At 35.4% G+C, this 16,180-nt stretch overlaps 1 protein-coding gene and 1 long non-coding RNA gene across 5 annotated transcripts in view; one reads left to right on the top strand and one right to left on the bottom strand.

The window, feature by feature from the left end:
* Positions 1-12,373, top strand: part of LOC110839517 (uncharacterized) — a 31,234-nt gene extending 18,861 nt beyond the window's left edge. For all 3 annotated transcript variants that reach the window (XR_015535552.1, XR_015535554.1, XR_015535555.1), the window contains one exon: positions 12,122-12,373. This is a non-coding gene — a long non-coding RNA (uncharacterized LOC110839517). The remainder of the gene's footprint in view (positions 1-12,121) is intronic.
* Positions 1,296-15,814, bottom strand: LOC147873444 (uncharacterized). Of its 2 annotated transcripts, none has more exons than XM_087350746.1 (6): positions 13,709-15,405; positions 13,209-13,331; positions 9,740-9,805; positions 8,620-8,709; positions 7,014-7,184; positions 1,296-2,346 (listed from the first exon to the last, which is right to left on the bottom strand). In XM_087350746.1, the coding sequence occupies exons 1-6, from the start codon at positions 13,811-13,813 to the stop codon at positions 1,444-1,446; spliced, it is 1,458 nt and encodes a 485-aa protein (XP_087206872.1). In that variant the 5' UTR covers positions 13,814-15,405; the 3' UTR covers positions 1,296-1,443. The 2 variants fall into 2 exon arrangements, with proteins under 2 accessions (XP_087206872.1, XP_087206873.1); XM_087350747.1 differs by lacking the exon at positions 1,296-2,346 and adding an exon at positions 2,434-3,642 and having other exon boundaries at positions 13,709-15,814.
* Between the last annotated feature and the right edge of the window lie 366 nt (positions 15,815-16,180).

Raw genomic sequence — 16,180 nt, forward strand, 5'->3', positions numbered from 1 at the left:
TAATCATCAGTCTTATCAATATTTCAATGCAGGAATGAATTCCGAAACACACACTGTAATACTTAATACTTTCCTTACATGCGTTGGTCATTTCCCTGAGTTTTCCTACTTCAAGTGAGAATCTACCTGTATCTTTAAAGTCCCACTCGCGGTTCAATTTATGAAAAAGGTAAAGAGGGTGAGGTTATCTGTGTACTATATTGGTGACTATGGTACGAGTATGAATCCCTGTGCTTTAACTGATGACTCTATAATGAGATGTGGCAAATAGGAACTATACATCCATACATTCTTACCATTGGCAATGCACGGGGGTGAGTGCTAAGCTTCAAGCCCTCAAACAAACCACACTTATGTACTTCTCATATTCCTAGCATGTATCATGTGAAGTTTCCTGGACAAGCTTAGTATATTATCCTATGATAACAAATAGTGATTACATTAGCAGAAAATGTAAAATACATAGGAAGAACAATAAATACACCTCCGACTATGTAGGAATATCTTTTACAAAACACTCAAATGCTTTCTGCGTATGAAAGCACATATGCCGTCACTTAGATCTGCTTGTGACATTTCCAAGCACAGCATTCAGAAGGTGGGCTATTGATAACAAAGCCATTGCAACTTACACTCCTGTCTGACCTGCAAGTAACCTGAAGATTCGTATGATTATTTTGAACTATCAGTAATAAATGCAACTAAAATAACAAAAGTGACAAATGCTTAACACATCTTAAAATTATATAACATTCCCGATACCAATGAAACAATTATAAAATGTTTTGGAAGAAATAGACTGAATAAAATTGTTAAACCAAAAGTACATCACTGTCACTGTTTAGCTTCTTTGAAGAAAGAATGTTATACAGATAACACAACACGAGATGCAAGAAGAATTTATTGCATTTAGTGGCTAAGAAACTTCACGTCACATCATGAGAAGCTCATCATTTTATTAAACAAGAATGTGACTGCCCTCTGCCTCAAATGCACAAATACTATTCCCATCCTGCATAATATTCCTGTATAAAACAAATTCTCTTCTGATAATAGAAAGAGTTACATATATCACAAGAAGATGCGCAACCCACATGTATTGACTAATCAGATTATTCTATTAATGAATTCATTTAATATCACTGAAATACAGATTAGTAATGAGATTACGCTGGTAAAGGAATCATTTACGATATACATCTCATAAATGTGGCTGCTGTCTACCATGTATTAAGTTGATGTGTCTTCAAAGCACCCTTCTGAACGAACAATTATTTACGGACCTTACAGAAATATGGCAGCTGCCCACTGTGGATGCGTAAATGTATCTTAAGAACACTCCTCCAACTAAATGACCCAATACACAAATCACAGGAATATGGAGTTTCTCCACTGTGCGTACGCTTATGATCCTTCAGATTACTCTGATGACTGAATGATTTATTAGCCATCACAGGAATATGGAGTTTCTCCACTGTGCGTAAGCTGATGTTTCTTCAGAGTAATCAGTTGAGTGAATGATTTCTTACATACATCACATAAATATGGCCGCTCCCCACTGTGGGCCCGTAGATGACTCTTCAAAGCAACCTTCTGAACAAATGATTTCTTACACAGATCACAGGAATATGGCCTTACTCCACTGTGCGTAAGCTGATGTTTCTTCAAATTACTCTGTTGAGTGAATGAGTTGTTACATACATCACATAAATATGGCCGCTCCCCACTGTGGACCCGTAGATGATCCTTCAAAGAAACCTTCTGAACAAATGACTTCTTACACAGATCACAGGAATAAGGCCTTACTCCACTGTGCGTACGTTGATGTAACTTGAAATTACTCAGTTGAGTGAATGATTTGTTACATACATCACATAAATATGGCCGCTCCCCACTGTGGATACGTAGATGATTCTTAAGATTACCCATATGACTAAATGACTCATTACAAAAATCACATAAATATGGCCGCTCCCCACTGTGGATTCGTAGATGATTCTTAAGATTACCCATATGACTAAATGACTCATTACACACTTCACAGGAATATGGCTTTTCTCCACTGTGCGTACGTTCATGTTTCTTCAGAGTACTCTGTTCAATGAATGATTTGTTACACGCATCACAGGAAAATGGACGCTCACCACTATGTAAACGGTGATGTATTTTCAAACTACCTCTACTGCTGAATGTCTTATTACACACATTACAGGAATATGGACGGTCCCCACTGTGAATGCGTTGATGATTCTTCAGTGTAGTTCGAAGAGTGAATGAAATATGACACACATCACAGGAATACGGACTCTCACCATCATGTAATAGGTTCTGTTCATTTGCAGGACTCTTAACAAATAGAAAAAAATATTAGGACAAATCTTATTAGGAAGAAGAATCAGACTGAAAACAAGATATAAGTAAGCTCGATGAATATTGCATTACAAAAGTTATGTTCTTTTCTGAACAGGTTTATTTTCTCAGTGGGATAGCATTTTAATTCCTATTTCAATTAGCTCCTGGGTACCTGAGACAAATAAGTTAATTCACTTGCCAAGACTGAAATTTTCTGCAAAGCAAACAAACTCTCGACTGGCAGCATGCGGAAAAGCATAAGAGATACATATATAAACCACATATTCACATTCCATAACATGATGTCCAACCCAACCAGATTTGTTGTTAGAAAAACCTACTCACATTGCTTAGCCTAATGGGGAGAGAAAAAAGAGTGGTTAACCAATCTATTTGTTGGTATCTAAAGCATAGTGAACCTTCTGATAAAAATCTTTCAAGCAATATAGTTAACCATGTACTGGGTTCAATAAACAGTACAGATAAGAGTGAAAGGAGAATCTAAAATAATTTAACCTCAAGTTCACTCATATCCAACTAAATTAATTATGATTTTAGTTGGATATAAATGAACTTGCATCAAATGCTTTTTAACTTCTTGTAACCCATGAATAGGGAAAACTGGCGAACTCTTTTTGGGAGAACAATGGACCTGTCCTCAGACAGAACACTAAATAAAAAAATAACCCATGAATCTCTTTAGCCCAAGAACAGAAATTCATAAACACTGAACAAGTAGGATTTGGCAAAACAAAAGAAAAAAATGGGGGGGGGGGCAGTGTGCCAAGTGCAACCATTGTGACATATTTACAGCAATTTGGCCTTTGTGAATGATGCCAGTGACATCAGAGGTGTTTGGGGCAAGTAACCTTAGCTTGAGTAGGGTGTCTGACCTTTGCTTGGATGGCAGATGATATCAGTATCAAGAATGGCAACTTAGATTTGCTCAGTTTCGTTGCGTAGCTAGCTGGTGATTCTTTACCACTACCACGAAGTCACTTTCTCAAGAAAAAGCAGATGTTGGCATTAATGTAAAGTACCAGATGTTGCCATCATGACATGAACAATACTGAAATGTCTCTTCAAATAGAAAAATCCCTAACATAAAACTTCTTGAAAATCCAATTAGCTCTTTCTTTTCAGCTTCTTATAAATGGACAGATGAATAGGTAAAGTGAAGCTAAAAGGTAAATTTCTATAGCCTTCAGTTTCAAATGTGCTTAAAAACAAATCAGGGAAAAGTCCATATTATGTGGGTTCCTAGTAACTACATCACAGAACGTCTTCTGGCTGTGGATTAAAGAGGAGACCTCGTGATGTGGGGGTAACTATTTCATTCTAAATACAACATTCTCTGTCAAGGTTAATTCAATACATCCATGGAAATATTTTGGATCATCACTAAAGATTCTTATGTAATCAGTCAACAATGAGCAGACATTCTACATTTTCGAGGTACTGGAAAAAAATCAGGAGTATAATGAAGGACATATCAGCTATTAATAGCCTTCAAGAAAGCCTAGGATTCAGTTAGGAGGGAAGCATTATGCAAGTATAAGGTTCAGTTCATCATCTACCTCCCCAATAAAATATTACCAATCAGACCATAAAATCCAGTTGCTTATGAATAATATAATGTAATATTTCACATTAATATAATATTGCTGTAGCAGGTAACTTCTCTTTCAAAAGAACACAATATCAAAATATAAGGTTAACTCAATTTTGTATATTTTTCTAAGTTTCTATCAATGTAGTTTTCTAATTAAATATAATAATATAACCAAAATAAAGAATGATTGGATTATGCAAGGATTAAAGACATCTTGCAAATGAATAAGGATTCATATCTATAGCAGAAACAGTTATCACTGAAAATCAAGAGCATTCCATATTAAGTATTGTAAAATTCTGAATTATGTTATAAAACAGGCTAAAAAGCAGTTTTACAGTAGACTAATAACAAAATCTGGTAATAAAATAAAAATAACATGGTACATTATTAATATTGAGAGGTGTAAGATACATTTAACAGAAGTCCTATTATTTCAGAAGAATGTGAGGTTAGGTTTTATACAATAGGTTATGTCATCACATGCACACTGGTCCAAGAAATATCTGGCTTCAGGAAAGGTGCGTCCACTGAAGATACAGCCTACAAACTGACAGACAGCCAAAAAATGCTGGTTAGAAGGATAGACTGTGATTTAGCAAAAAATTCCAACTGTGTAAATTATTAAATTTTGTTAACTAAATTACATTATGATGGCATTCGAGGAATAGCTGAAAAATGGCTCAGATCCCAATTAAGAGAGAGAGAAAACAATAGGTTTCAGCAAAATCACCAAAAAAGTATCAATGTACACAAACATCATGAGACAAATGACAAAGTTCTGTACAACGTTAATAAAATAATTAAATAATTACATTTTTTTAGGCAGATCGTGGGAGTGCATCACACAGGTAAATTGCAGCAAAAATGCCCTATAAATGGCAGCTGAATTAATATCTTGTAATATACTGGTGCTGAAAGTATTCATAATGCAAGTGTCCGTCAAATGACTTTCACATATCTCATAAGAACATGTAGATATGAATTTCTTAAACAGGTTTCGGAATGTATGGTGGGGTCAATGTACTGGGATATAAGCAGCAATTCTGACAACTGAAAATGTTTTATGATGTACACAGAAATTATACCTGAATTTGAGAAGCAAAGCAAGACAGGGAAAGCAATGCATTCAGTGTGTTTCACCAAACCAGAACACTACATTTTCAGAGACCAATAGCCTGTGTTGACTTGCATCGAGGACTTTCCATAGTGATGGTCTTCATCCATATATATATATATATATGGAGAAAACTACAAACAGTGTCATGGACTGTTAATGGAACAAAGTCAGTAATTGATTACATATAAGATACTCAGAAAACATGAACATTAATTAAAGATGTTCAGTTAATTGGAGGATATGACACATTACTTGAGATTTGAGTTTCTCAAAGCACCTAGTATGAAGATGGTCGTCTTCCACGTAATCTGACAAAAGGTTACTGACGTTTCAGAGGTGCTTGCTGCCTCCATCATCGGGGCAATGACTCCTTCACCTTGATGAAGTTATATCATTCTAATTTACAAAGTAACAATGAAATTGTATGAATGGTAGATTTATGCTCAACAATATTTAATTTTAATGAATATTATTTTACGTACACACAAAAATAATATTTTTTGAGATGTTACTATACAAAGAAAACAACAGAATTTGTAGGCACAATTTTATATATAACTAGCTAGATGGCTTATGGAACCTTAAGGTTCATCACTGAAGTAACCATGCTCCATGACTTGGTCAAAAAAATCCAGTCTCCTTCAACTCCTATCTCCCATAGATCCCGCCTGAGATTATCCTCCCATCTACGTCTAGGTCTCCGCAGCGGTGTTTTACCCTTAGGCTTCCCAACCATTACCCGATGCACACCTCTTGTCCCATCCATGCATACTACATGCTCCACCCATCTCATTCTTCTTGACATTGTCACCCTGATAATACTGAGGTAGTAATACAAATTTTTAAACTCATTAGTATGCAATTTTCTCCATACCCCATCGTCTTCCCTACTAGGCCCAAATATCCGGCTCAATACCCTATTCTAAAACATCTGCAATCTATGTTCCTCCCTTAAAGTGAGAGACCATGTTTCACATACATACAAAGCAATTACACAATCACCTGCCAGTGATACAGCAACAAGATTAATTAAAATTCGCTTATATCTTAAGTTTCAGATGGCTCTGAGGGACGTATATCTGTTCATCATTCAATATTAACCCTAATAATGAATCATGTGAAGGAGAAACTTTCAGACAGTAACCCAAAGATTCAGCTTATCCTTTCCTTTAGTAAAGAGTAATGCACACTTAAACCTACTGGAGAACACTACATTTGATGGAAAGTGCTGCTAATCTAAAATTGTCAGTAAATGACAATGAATTACTCAAAGACAAGAATACTGACAATGCATTTTACATCTGATGGTGTCTAACAATTAATGTAGCATTTCCGTCCTAAATACCTACCATTAAATCAAGTGCGTCTTACAAAGATGCAGTCTTAAAATCAAGGCAATATAATACTTCAGAAAATTGAGAATGTCCAACAAAGTTATATAACAAATCAAGTATTATTAATTATAAAATTAATTATCCTGTTAAAGGTCCTTAATGGAAATGGCAGGTCTATGCCACTGTAGTGATACTCGCTGCAACAAGGTTAAAGGAAGAAGGAAAGAAAGGGGGAAAAAGACAGCTGGAGAAAAAAATTCAAACATTCACAGACCCACAAAAATGAGCATAGAATTCAATTGGAAGTAACAGCATCAAAACAAGGCTTACTGGAAAGTCTGGACAAACTATCAAAGTGTTGTGTTGCAACATCTGTTTAAAACACTTCTTGTACTTCTCATTATATAAGATCACACATCTTAAAATAAATATAACACAAAACAGAAGCTACATTCGACAAACAGTAAGCAAAAATTAAAATTCCCTTGCACAAGTTTGCAACGGACACTTCAAGATCTATTCAGCAGAGCAGAATTGCTTCATGTGGACAGACAAATGGAGATGCAATGTATCTAACAATGCTCACACAACTCACCTCATGCTCCGCCTTTATTACTGGAGATGTTATCAAGAGAGGATCCTCCTCCTCTTTCACACCTCCAACATCCTCAACTTTGATATTGGTGACTTGATTGTCATCATAACAAGACTCGAGACACGTTTCACCATAAGAATCAGGTACAACTTTCTGTAAATTGATGGAGGCCTGTAAAATAACCATACTCATTATGAGTCGTGACTGTGCTCTCTCACTGCATTAAATGGAATAATTATCAATGCAATTGGACTGAATCAAATTAATAGTACCTGCAGAACTTCATTAAAGGAGACTGAAGATGGTGGAGTTTATTTAAAATTGCTGTATTTCTTTACATGATCCGTCACTTGATATTTTAAAACAAGATCACTACGATCTGGGAACTAGATTTGCTCTCGTCCCATACAAGGGACTAATCCCAAGGGACTAATACAACTTTTCTATGGGAACCAACAGAATAGGCATTTTCACTTTAAGACAGCAGCAGATCCAGTTCTCAAAATATAGCGGTTTTGTTTTAGAAAATCAAACTGTGGACAAAGTCCTGAACAACAACAAAATTCAATCATAGTAGCTGTTTGATAAAGATTTTCTTCCTTAAACTATCAAAACCATTATTATGAAAAGGATTTATCCAATACAATTATCACTGTAATAGTATACTCTCCACGTAATATGAAACCAAAGACATCAACATTAGTTTACTTGGCATGTTCATGCCAAAGCAGTGGCAATGGCTCAGCTGATTATGTCTTGGTTTATGTAATCAGAAGGTAAAGCACATATTAAATGGTCACAAAACATTATGTTATGGGGGTTTATTCGATAGTCACATGTACACACTAGTAATAAAGTACACACAATAATGAAATTACATTTTGTAGGTTTTGGACAGAAATACTGAGCAGAGCATCACATTAACATTCCTCCCTCCTTGCCCACTTTATATATGAAGTCAAGTTAACTTCTTAAATATTTGAATTAATTAAATATGTGCCAAACCAATACAGGAAAGGAGAATATTTGGGTCTACAGAAACAAATTCAAAAACCAAGGCAGAATATGCTATGACACAAATTGTTCCTTAATTAAAAGTCTCCATGGCTGCAAATTTATCTCCTGAATAAAGTTTATTATTAGATACTCAATGTTAGTTTCCCATAAAGAAAGAGTTAATGATGCTTAACAGAAATGACAACACTGTTCTAATATATGAGTACAATTTGCATCAACTTACAAAAGAAATAAAAGATAATCTTAGAACATTCATAGTTCCTGTGAATTGTATAAGAAATTCAATAGCACGCAGTATTTTCAATACAAAGCCCACAAATTATACAAGATTTATGGGCTATATTTGTCTAAAATATTTCTCAGTTTGGTCAATGTTTAATTTCATACGTTTTAAAACTGATGCAACACATAATTAAAATGGTATTTCATAAATAGTGCCCAAGAAAATTCAGTCCTCTGGCACCATTATTCAAAGGACATTTCAAAATCCATTCAACAGAGTGGAATTCCTTCATGTGGAGATTGACAAGAGACACAAAACACGTAATCCTACGTATTTCTTAAAAGTGCATAAAAATGTGAAACTCACCTCATGTTCAGACTTTATTAATGGAAGTTCTCCTAGAGGATCCTCCTCTTCATGTGTATCTGCAAAATCCTCAAGTTTTATATTCATGATCTGCGAAAGAAGACGTTACACAAGTCTCATTCTATGAACCAGGTACAACTTTAAGTAAAATGAACTTATGCAAAACCTCCATACCTGATACCAATCATAACCATGTTTTGTCAACTTACAATTTCAATGTAAAATGTAACCATAACACAATGAGACAGGCTAGAGCAAGGATCAATAACCTTTTTTGGGTGACAGGTAATTTGGAAGAGCTGATAATTACAGTAAGCATAATAAAATACAATATTTTATTTTCCGTCTATACACAAACTTAAAATAATGTTGTTTAAAATTACTTAAAATTATAACATTCTCAGTAGATACTGCATCTTGTTACATTTTTTGTATTGACGACATGTTTCAATGTGTATTACATCATCATCAGGTCTATCAATTTTAAAAACTGTTGTACATCTTGCGTTGCTTATATTGATTTGTCTCCTCTTTTAATTTTGGAGGTTGTGCTTGGATGTTTTATATCGGGTTGTAAGTGATGTGTTGTGTGTCCGATATTAAGAGACGGTAGACTGTATCAATAAAACACAAACATGACGCAATTAAGATATAAATTATATAATAAAATAGCATCTATATATATCTGGAAAGAAACAATTAGATTACAACTGTTAACTCATATCCTGTACCAACACCCTCGAGAAGAACTAAAAACATTAAACATTTAAAATGGAATTATTTATTTCTTTACTGAACTAAGCCTGCTGAACAGACTAGTCCCCAGGCAGTCAAGACATTAGCCGCATATACGGAACACAACGGTTTACGGAGTGAGTTCAAAGAGCCTGCCACTGGTTGCTAACCTTAGCCACAAGGATCCAGTCCTTGTGCTCATTATCATATTTCTTTAAGAACTATTTTAATATTATCCTCCAATCTATGTCTTGATACCCCAAGGGGTCTCTTCAATTCAGGTTTTGTAACTGAATTCTTGTATGCATTTCTAATGTTTACATTCCCTACTAATCCTCCTTGATGTGATAATAATAATTGACATTTGATGTAGACAAATGATTACCAAATTCCTCATAAAGCAGTCTTCTCCAGTCCCCATTATTTCCTTCACTGTTCCAAATATTGTGCTCTGTACCCAACAGTCAAAAAGCATCAATGAATTTTCTTCCCCTAACCCTTTATAGCTGAAGTCGTCTAAATATCATTGAATAATTCAGTCAATATCTGCCTCAAAGAAAAAAGCACACATATGCATTACAAAGATCAATTAGTTAACATATACCGGAAGCCATCTGTAATAAGAATAGGTCGCACGAGATGTGCAAAGGACTGATTTTGGTCACATGAGACGGCCCATCAGAAGCACGCGCTAGAGGGGTGTCAGCTTCAGTTGGTTTGTAGCTCTAGCTGTGTTTAGATTGGTGAGTCAAAGCAGCTGAGGCTGTCTGAAACCCCCCCCCTCTTTCGACTTATGCATCACGCATTTAGGTGTCTCCAATATTAGCATGATCTACATGACTGTACATCAAAGATGTCGTCATCCTACATAGCACAAAACAGCGACAATTACCTATACAGCCAAGTAACAAAAATATCCATTATAAAATAAAGTACGAAAGTAAGAAATTAAATTCCGGTCAGCAAATGACTAAAAAAAATTATCATAATACAAATATTATATGGAACAAATTTAACAATAGTAAGCACATAACATCATCTTAAGAACAACATAATAGTACAAATAAACAAAGGGCATAAAGAAAAATGGACCACATTTGCATATGCATGAAACAAAAATTGGATATAACAAACTTAAAAAAATACTGATCACAATAGCCTTCCAAACCACTGAAATCTTTTACAAAACACCAAAAACCTACATCACAAAAGAAAATTGATGATGGAGGTGCAAATAAACTAAACTGTGGAGACTGCACACTAATTATATAGCACAAACAGATCACACACTTCACGAGGGGTTTAAAGAACATGTATGTTGAACATGGAACAATACAGATCATCAGGTAATGCACAATATATCCGAAATACAGGAGAATCCTATGACCCCACAGAAGATACTTGGAAATAATAAAAACAAACAGTAAAAAAAGACGTTAAAAGTATTAGAAAAACACCACTTATACTGTACCCAAAATCGAACCAAAAGCTGAATGATATCCATACAGTCATAACCCCATCTTTGACGCACTATATGAGCATTATTACCAACAGCATTCCTCTTGTCCCCTTACGAGGGGAGATTGAAAAGTAATGCGACTACTCGCATTACCCACCATCTGAGGATTCCTGAGGCTTTGGCATTAACCTTGCCAAAGTTAACAGCCTTTCGGTGCTATACATTTTTTGCAGCGACCCACCAACTTCTCAAACATGTGCGTTAGGATAGTTCATCACCACCACGTGGATCATCAGGCTACATTTTAGACTTATAACCTATATACGTCTGATAGTTATTGCAGAAATCGCTTGATTAATAGACAGTTTGTATTCTTAAGGTGCCTGGAGTCAATGTTACAAAGTATTATTAACAGACCATGTGCCTCAATGTGTCGTTGAATCTCACTAAGCTTGAGGATGCTGGCGGCTCACTCGGTAGCGAAAGTGTTCTTAAGAGATCATATTGAGGTAGGAGTCGGTACATTTTTACCAACTCCGCAGCCCTGGCCACATGTGCAATATGTGGTCATGCATTGTCTTGAAGCAGACACCACCTTTACGTTGTGAATTCCGGTCACTTCTTTCTGAATTGTGTTCCCCAAATGAATTTTAAGTGTATTTGCATAGTAAACACCACTCACACACAGCTTCTGAGGTAGGCAGTGGTGAAGAATAATGCCCTTTGAGTCAGAAAACAATATCAGCATCACTTTTCCAGATGATGGTGCTTCGTCTCCCACTGCAATCGCCTTCAACCACCCTTTTGTATCCATCTTTAAAATGGTTCAACCACTGAAACATTCTAGCTCGGCTCATTGTTTCTGTAACACCTTTAACATCTCTTCACCACTTTTTCTGAGCTTCACACACAATTCTATTGCACATCAATGCCTTAAATCATATGAAATGCCATTCTGTTCCACCACTGCAAAACAGGTATTTTCTACAAGAGCTTTCACAGACACACACGATTTGGAAAATGACGATCTTTGTATTAATAGCTAAACAAAACAGAACAAGTGCCATCTCGATGAAGGCAACTGAAGATGAGCAGTGTTGCTAATATGATTACTTTTCAAACTCCCCTTGTACCTAGGACATACAGCATGACAATATGCCATGATACACAAAGCAGTACACTTCCCCACAATAGATGACATATGAAAGCCACAACACCAACTGTAAGTGTTAATGCACCACAAAATTCTTAAAGAGATTTAAATATATATACATATATATGAATTATTTTTTACAAATATCTTTGCAGATCTCATTTACTCCACAGACATCTATTATCACAGAAGATTGTATCAACAGAACACACAGCAAGAAGCAAGATCACAAAATGCAGTAAACATATCTACTTAGGAGGAACCATACCAACCCGACAACATACGAGCATCCAGCCTTAACATGAAGACACAACAAAGCCACAGATGTTTGGAGTTCAGAGGACACTAACAGTGACAGACATGTAATATGAGTATGGAATTGGAAATATATTTTTCACTTACACTAACTGTTGCGTGTAACCTTTTTAACTACTTTTAGCAAGTCACAGTGGCGTAGTAGTAATTCAGTGTATATAGGGACATATATTATAAACCCAATAACACAATAAACAAACTACCACTTCAATACCATTACAGTGTACATTACCAAATAGTTTGTGAGAACAGACACGTTTACTTTAGCTTGTGCTGTTAAAGTAACGAAAGAAAAAATAAAATGGACAGGGTTGTAATTTATGAAAAATACTTCACACCATAATATACGATTCTGTCAAAACAGGTTTATCATAAGAATTGTAAGTGGAAACATAATATGAATATCAATCTAAAAAAGATGTAAAACAAATTAAATGGAAAATGGAAAGAAATTCGTAGTTGTAAAAATATCCAGATAAACACAATTATTACTATTGTTAACGTCTCTCTCACACACATACACATGCATGAGTGTGTTCGCGCATGCACACATGCTTTCAAACAAGATACAAATATGAACAAGAGCATTATATTTAATTTGTAACATCTTAGACTGTTTAGTATTTATTTACATTTACTGGGCCACAGTTCTTCTACAAGCCTGAAAAAGGAGCCTATGTAACTTTGTATTACAAATTAAAATAATGATATATACATATGTACACTACCCAATTCAGACTGCAATTTTCTATTATTCTTATGGGTCTGGAGCACTACAGGAGCAAATCACAGTTAGGTTATAAAGGTACAGCAATGTTCTCTCTTTATAACTGTTCCACAGCTAATAATAACTCATATTGTAAAAACAACAAACACAAGCATTGTAGAAATGGGCAGAAAGAAATCTCATCTGAGGGCAAGGCTTACCTCAGTTTCATCTTCCTTTATGGAAAGTGCTGATTGTACATTAACCTCATTAGTTACCATGGCAATGCAATCTTTTTCACTTACATCATCATCATTTTCCATTTTGATTATATCCATCTTCTGCTGTTAAATTAAACCTAAATTATAAAATTGTTGGATATCTCAAAAATTGAAGGAAATAGTTGTACTCTGAATAATGCATGCCTGACATAACAGCTAAATATAAAAAAATAAATAAAAGTAATTTACATGCACACATCGTGTGCTACGCACGGTATTCAATGCTGATTTCAATCACAGTACACATTGAAAGATATATATGAAGTGAAGGGCGCACACAATGAACTTCACTCAGGTATCCTCTTAATCTACATATCTCAAGAACCTAACAATATTGTGTAAACGCTACAAAGTATAAATCAAATAAAACGGAATTTAATGAAACTCTGATCCAATTTTCCACAAATATGCGTCCCCACAAAGCAGTCAAAACCACTCACCACTCTAAAGGTTAACCGAACTCGCATATGATGCACATGGAAACAATCGAAATTCAGCTGCCGAATAAATCGATTGTTGATCCGACTTAGAAATATTTTCAACATTTAAGAAGTCCAGTATGTGAAATGGATTAAAAAAAGAAAGGAAACGTCTAGTCAGTCAATTCACAGAATATTTCGAAAGACGATATAATGCTACATGGCCAACATTTGTAATTAATAGTTTATAATATCTTCAGACAAACCACATCTTTCCTATTTATATTACTCGAACTATCTCGATCTGTTGCCAACATACGGAAAGATGAAATTTAAACACAAGATCTTAAAAGTAATATGAGATACGTCTCATTCTTTCGTATGAAACAGTCGAATGCATTAAATGATTTACGAAGTACACTTATTACAACTATTTTCATTGAACATCACGTCTGAGTAGTTATCATTTCTGCTTCGTATTCCGGAGATCCCAATTTCAAAACTAGGCCCAAGGACTGGCTGACAAGCTAATCAAGGAATATAGAGAAACGGAATTTTATTTAAAAATTAACACACAAACAATAAGTTTACACTATAAATGACACTAGTGACCTCAAGTGTTCATCATCAGTGACAAGAAAGAAATCAAATCATATAATGATGATCAATATAGATTCATAAGTGAGCCTCACAGCCAGTCTGAATAAACACACACTTTAAAGCTTAGTGGAAAACTACCACCTGCTTCAAAAGGCAGTAACTTTTCATTTTCTAATTATGGGTTTTGCAATTTTCTAGCTGTCCAAAGCAAATATTTCCTTAACCACTCGACGTGATTAACCAGTTGAACCTTGTTATGGTAAAGTGTTGTGCTGTCTTTGAATTATGGATTGACTTATAAAATGTTATTTACATGACCTTGGCTTCAAAGTCAAGGGGGTGGGGTTATTTGATAAAATTATAAATTTTAATCCAGTATTTCTTTTGCCAATATTGTACTGCATTCATCAATCCTTGATTTTTACCAGCAAACTGGTTCTTACACAGCTCACCTCTGTGCATGGTGCTGCCTTGCACCAGTTGATAGCTATTCGAGCCAACCGATCTATAAAGACTTGTGCACAGGTTATTGAAGCACCTGCTACTGACTGAACAAATTTGTAGATTCCTTCAACCAGAGGAAACTCGTATGCTGCAAGAGGAACACTCAGTTATTGGCAGTCTTTGTTCAAAGCTTGAGGTCACATTCTTCCACCACTTTGTCTATACATTTCATTTCAAAATGTTGGTGTTCTGGGTTAATACTAAAAACAAATATACCATTAATTAAACACAGCATACATAACTTCTATTTCACATCTAACATCTTTCCTTGCAAAGAGAAACATTCTTGATTTTTAATTTTTCCCCTCATTTCCTGTTACCATGTGCCCCACCAGCAGCTAATGACTGCAATGTCTTTTATGATCTCAAGATTTAACAGTGACAAAGTATAATGAATTCTTCCCAGGCTGCCTGCTGTGTCAGGCGGTTGGATAGAGAAAACACCAAAGTTTTAAGAACCAACTTTGTCCTCAGAGTACAGAAATTCTTTACCCTGAGGATGAGCACTGTTCCAGCTGTGTACATCATGGCTGATGGCAATTCTAGAAGTTTCATGAGATGAGTCTGTGTGACAGAATATGGACAATTATGATGCAGAAACAGAAGCTTTTTGTAATGTTTCCAAATGCAAAAATAGCGCAATGGAATTCAGCGATGTTATGGAGGGATCAGAAAAAGTTGACGAGGGAAGTGGAAGATAGCTCGCGTTCAGAACAGCCAAAACTTTGAAGATAGAAGGAGGTCACCGAAGCCATGGGCAAGGGGACACTGATCGGGCTACTGTTAACAGGTAAGCGCTGAGACGATGACTCCTGTAGTAGGGGTAGATTATGAAATCTTCAAAATTTACCCAACCAAATTGTTGAAAAGTTAAAGTGAACTAGCCTGAGTCAGGAATGTAATGTTTGAACAAATGTAAAATTTCTGTAGTACTTAGTGTTAGAAATAAACGGTGTGTAGACTCAGGGAACAAGTTGTAGCCTCATGGAAGAAATATCATATCAGCTGAGTACGTTTAAGCTGACGACAGCATCCTCGTGAACTTGACTTGCTCCATTCAAAGGCACGCTACCAACATTTGTAGGACTAAATCTATCCATAAGTCACACCATTACAGAGAGAATGAGCAGAGACCGACTGAAGCTGAGTAATAGTTAGGCATAGAAGGCTGAGGGCGGGGACCGCGTGCAGAGATTTTGAAAAACATTTCGAAATTTTCGGAAAATGGAAAAATGCTGGAAATTGCCTAAAATGCGCACAAAATCAAAAATCTTCGAAATATTTGAAAACATTTTGAAGTTGAAATTTTTCAGTTTTGTGAGTTTTTTAGACAATTTCCAGCAATTTACTTTTTTTGAATATATCGAAAAATTTAATTTTTTTTCAAAC

The sequence above is a fragment of the Zootermopsis nevadensis genome, unplaced genomic scaffold (assembly GCF_977971745.1).
Source record: "Zootermopsis nevadensis isolate Lab colony 2312 unplaced genomic scaffold, Znev_1.0 Znev_ptg000017l, whole genome shotgun sequence".
Taxonomy (NCBI): domain Eukaryota; kingdom Metazoa; phylum Arthropoda; class Insecta; order Blattodea; family Termopsidae; genus Zootermopsis; species Zootermopsis nevadensis.

Coding starts and splice junctions, on each gene's coding strand:
- LOC147873444 (XM_087350746.1), bottom strand. CDS start 13,813: ATGTTGAAAATATTTCTAAGTCGGATCAACAATCGATTTATTCGGCAG. Junction 9,806..13,208: donor TAAAGGAAGATGAAACTGAG/GTAAGCCTTGCC, acceptor TGTTGGGTACAG/AGCACAATATTTGGAACAGT. Junction 7,185..8,619: donor TAATAAAGTCTGAACATGAG/GTGAGTTTCACA, acceptor GTTATTTTACAG/GCCTCCATCAATTTACAGAA.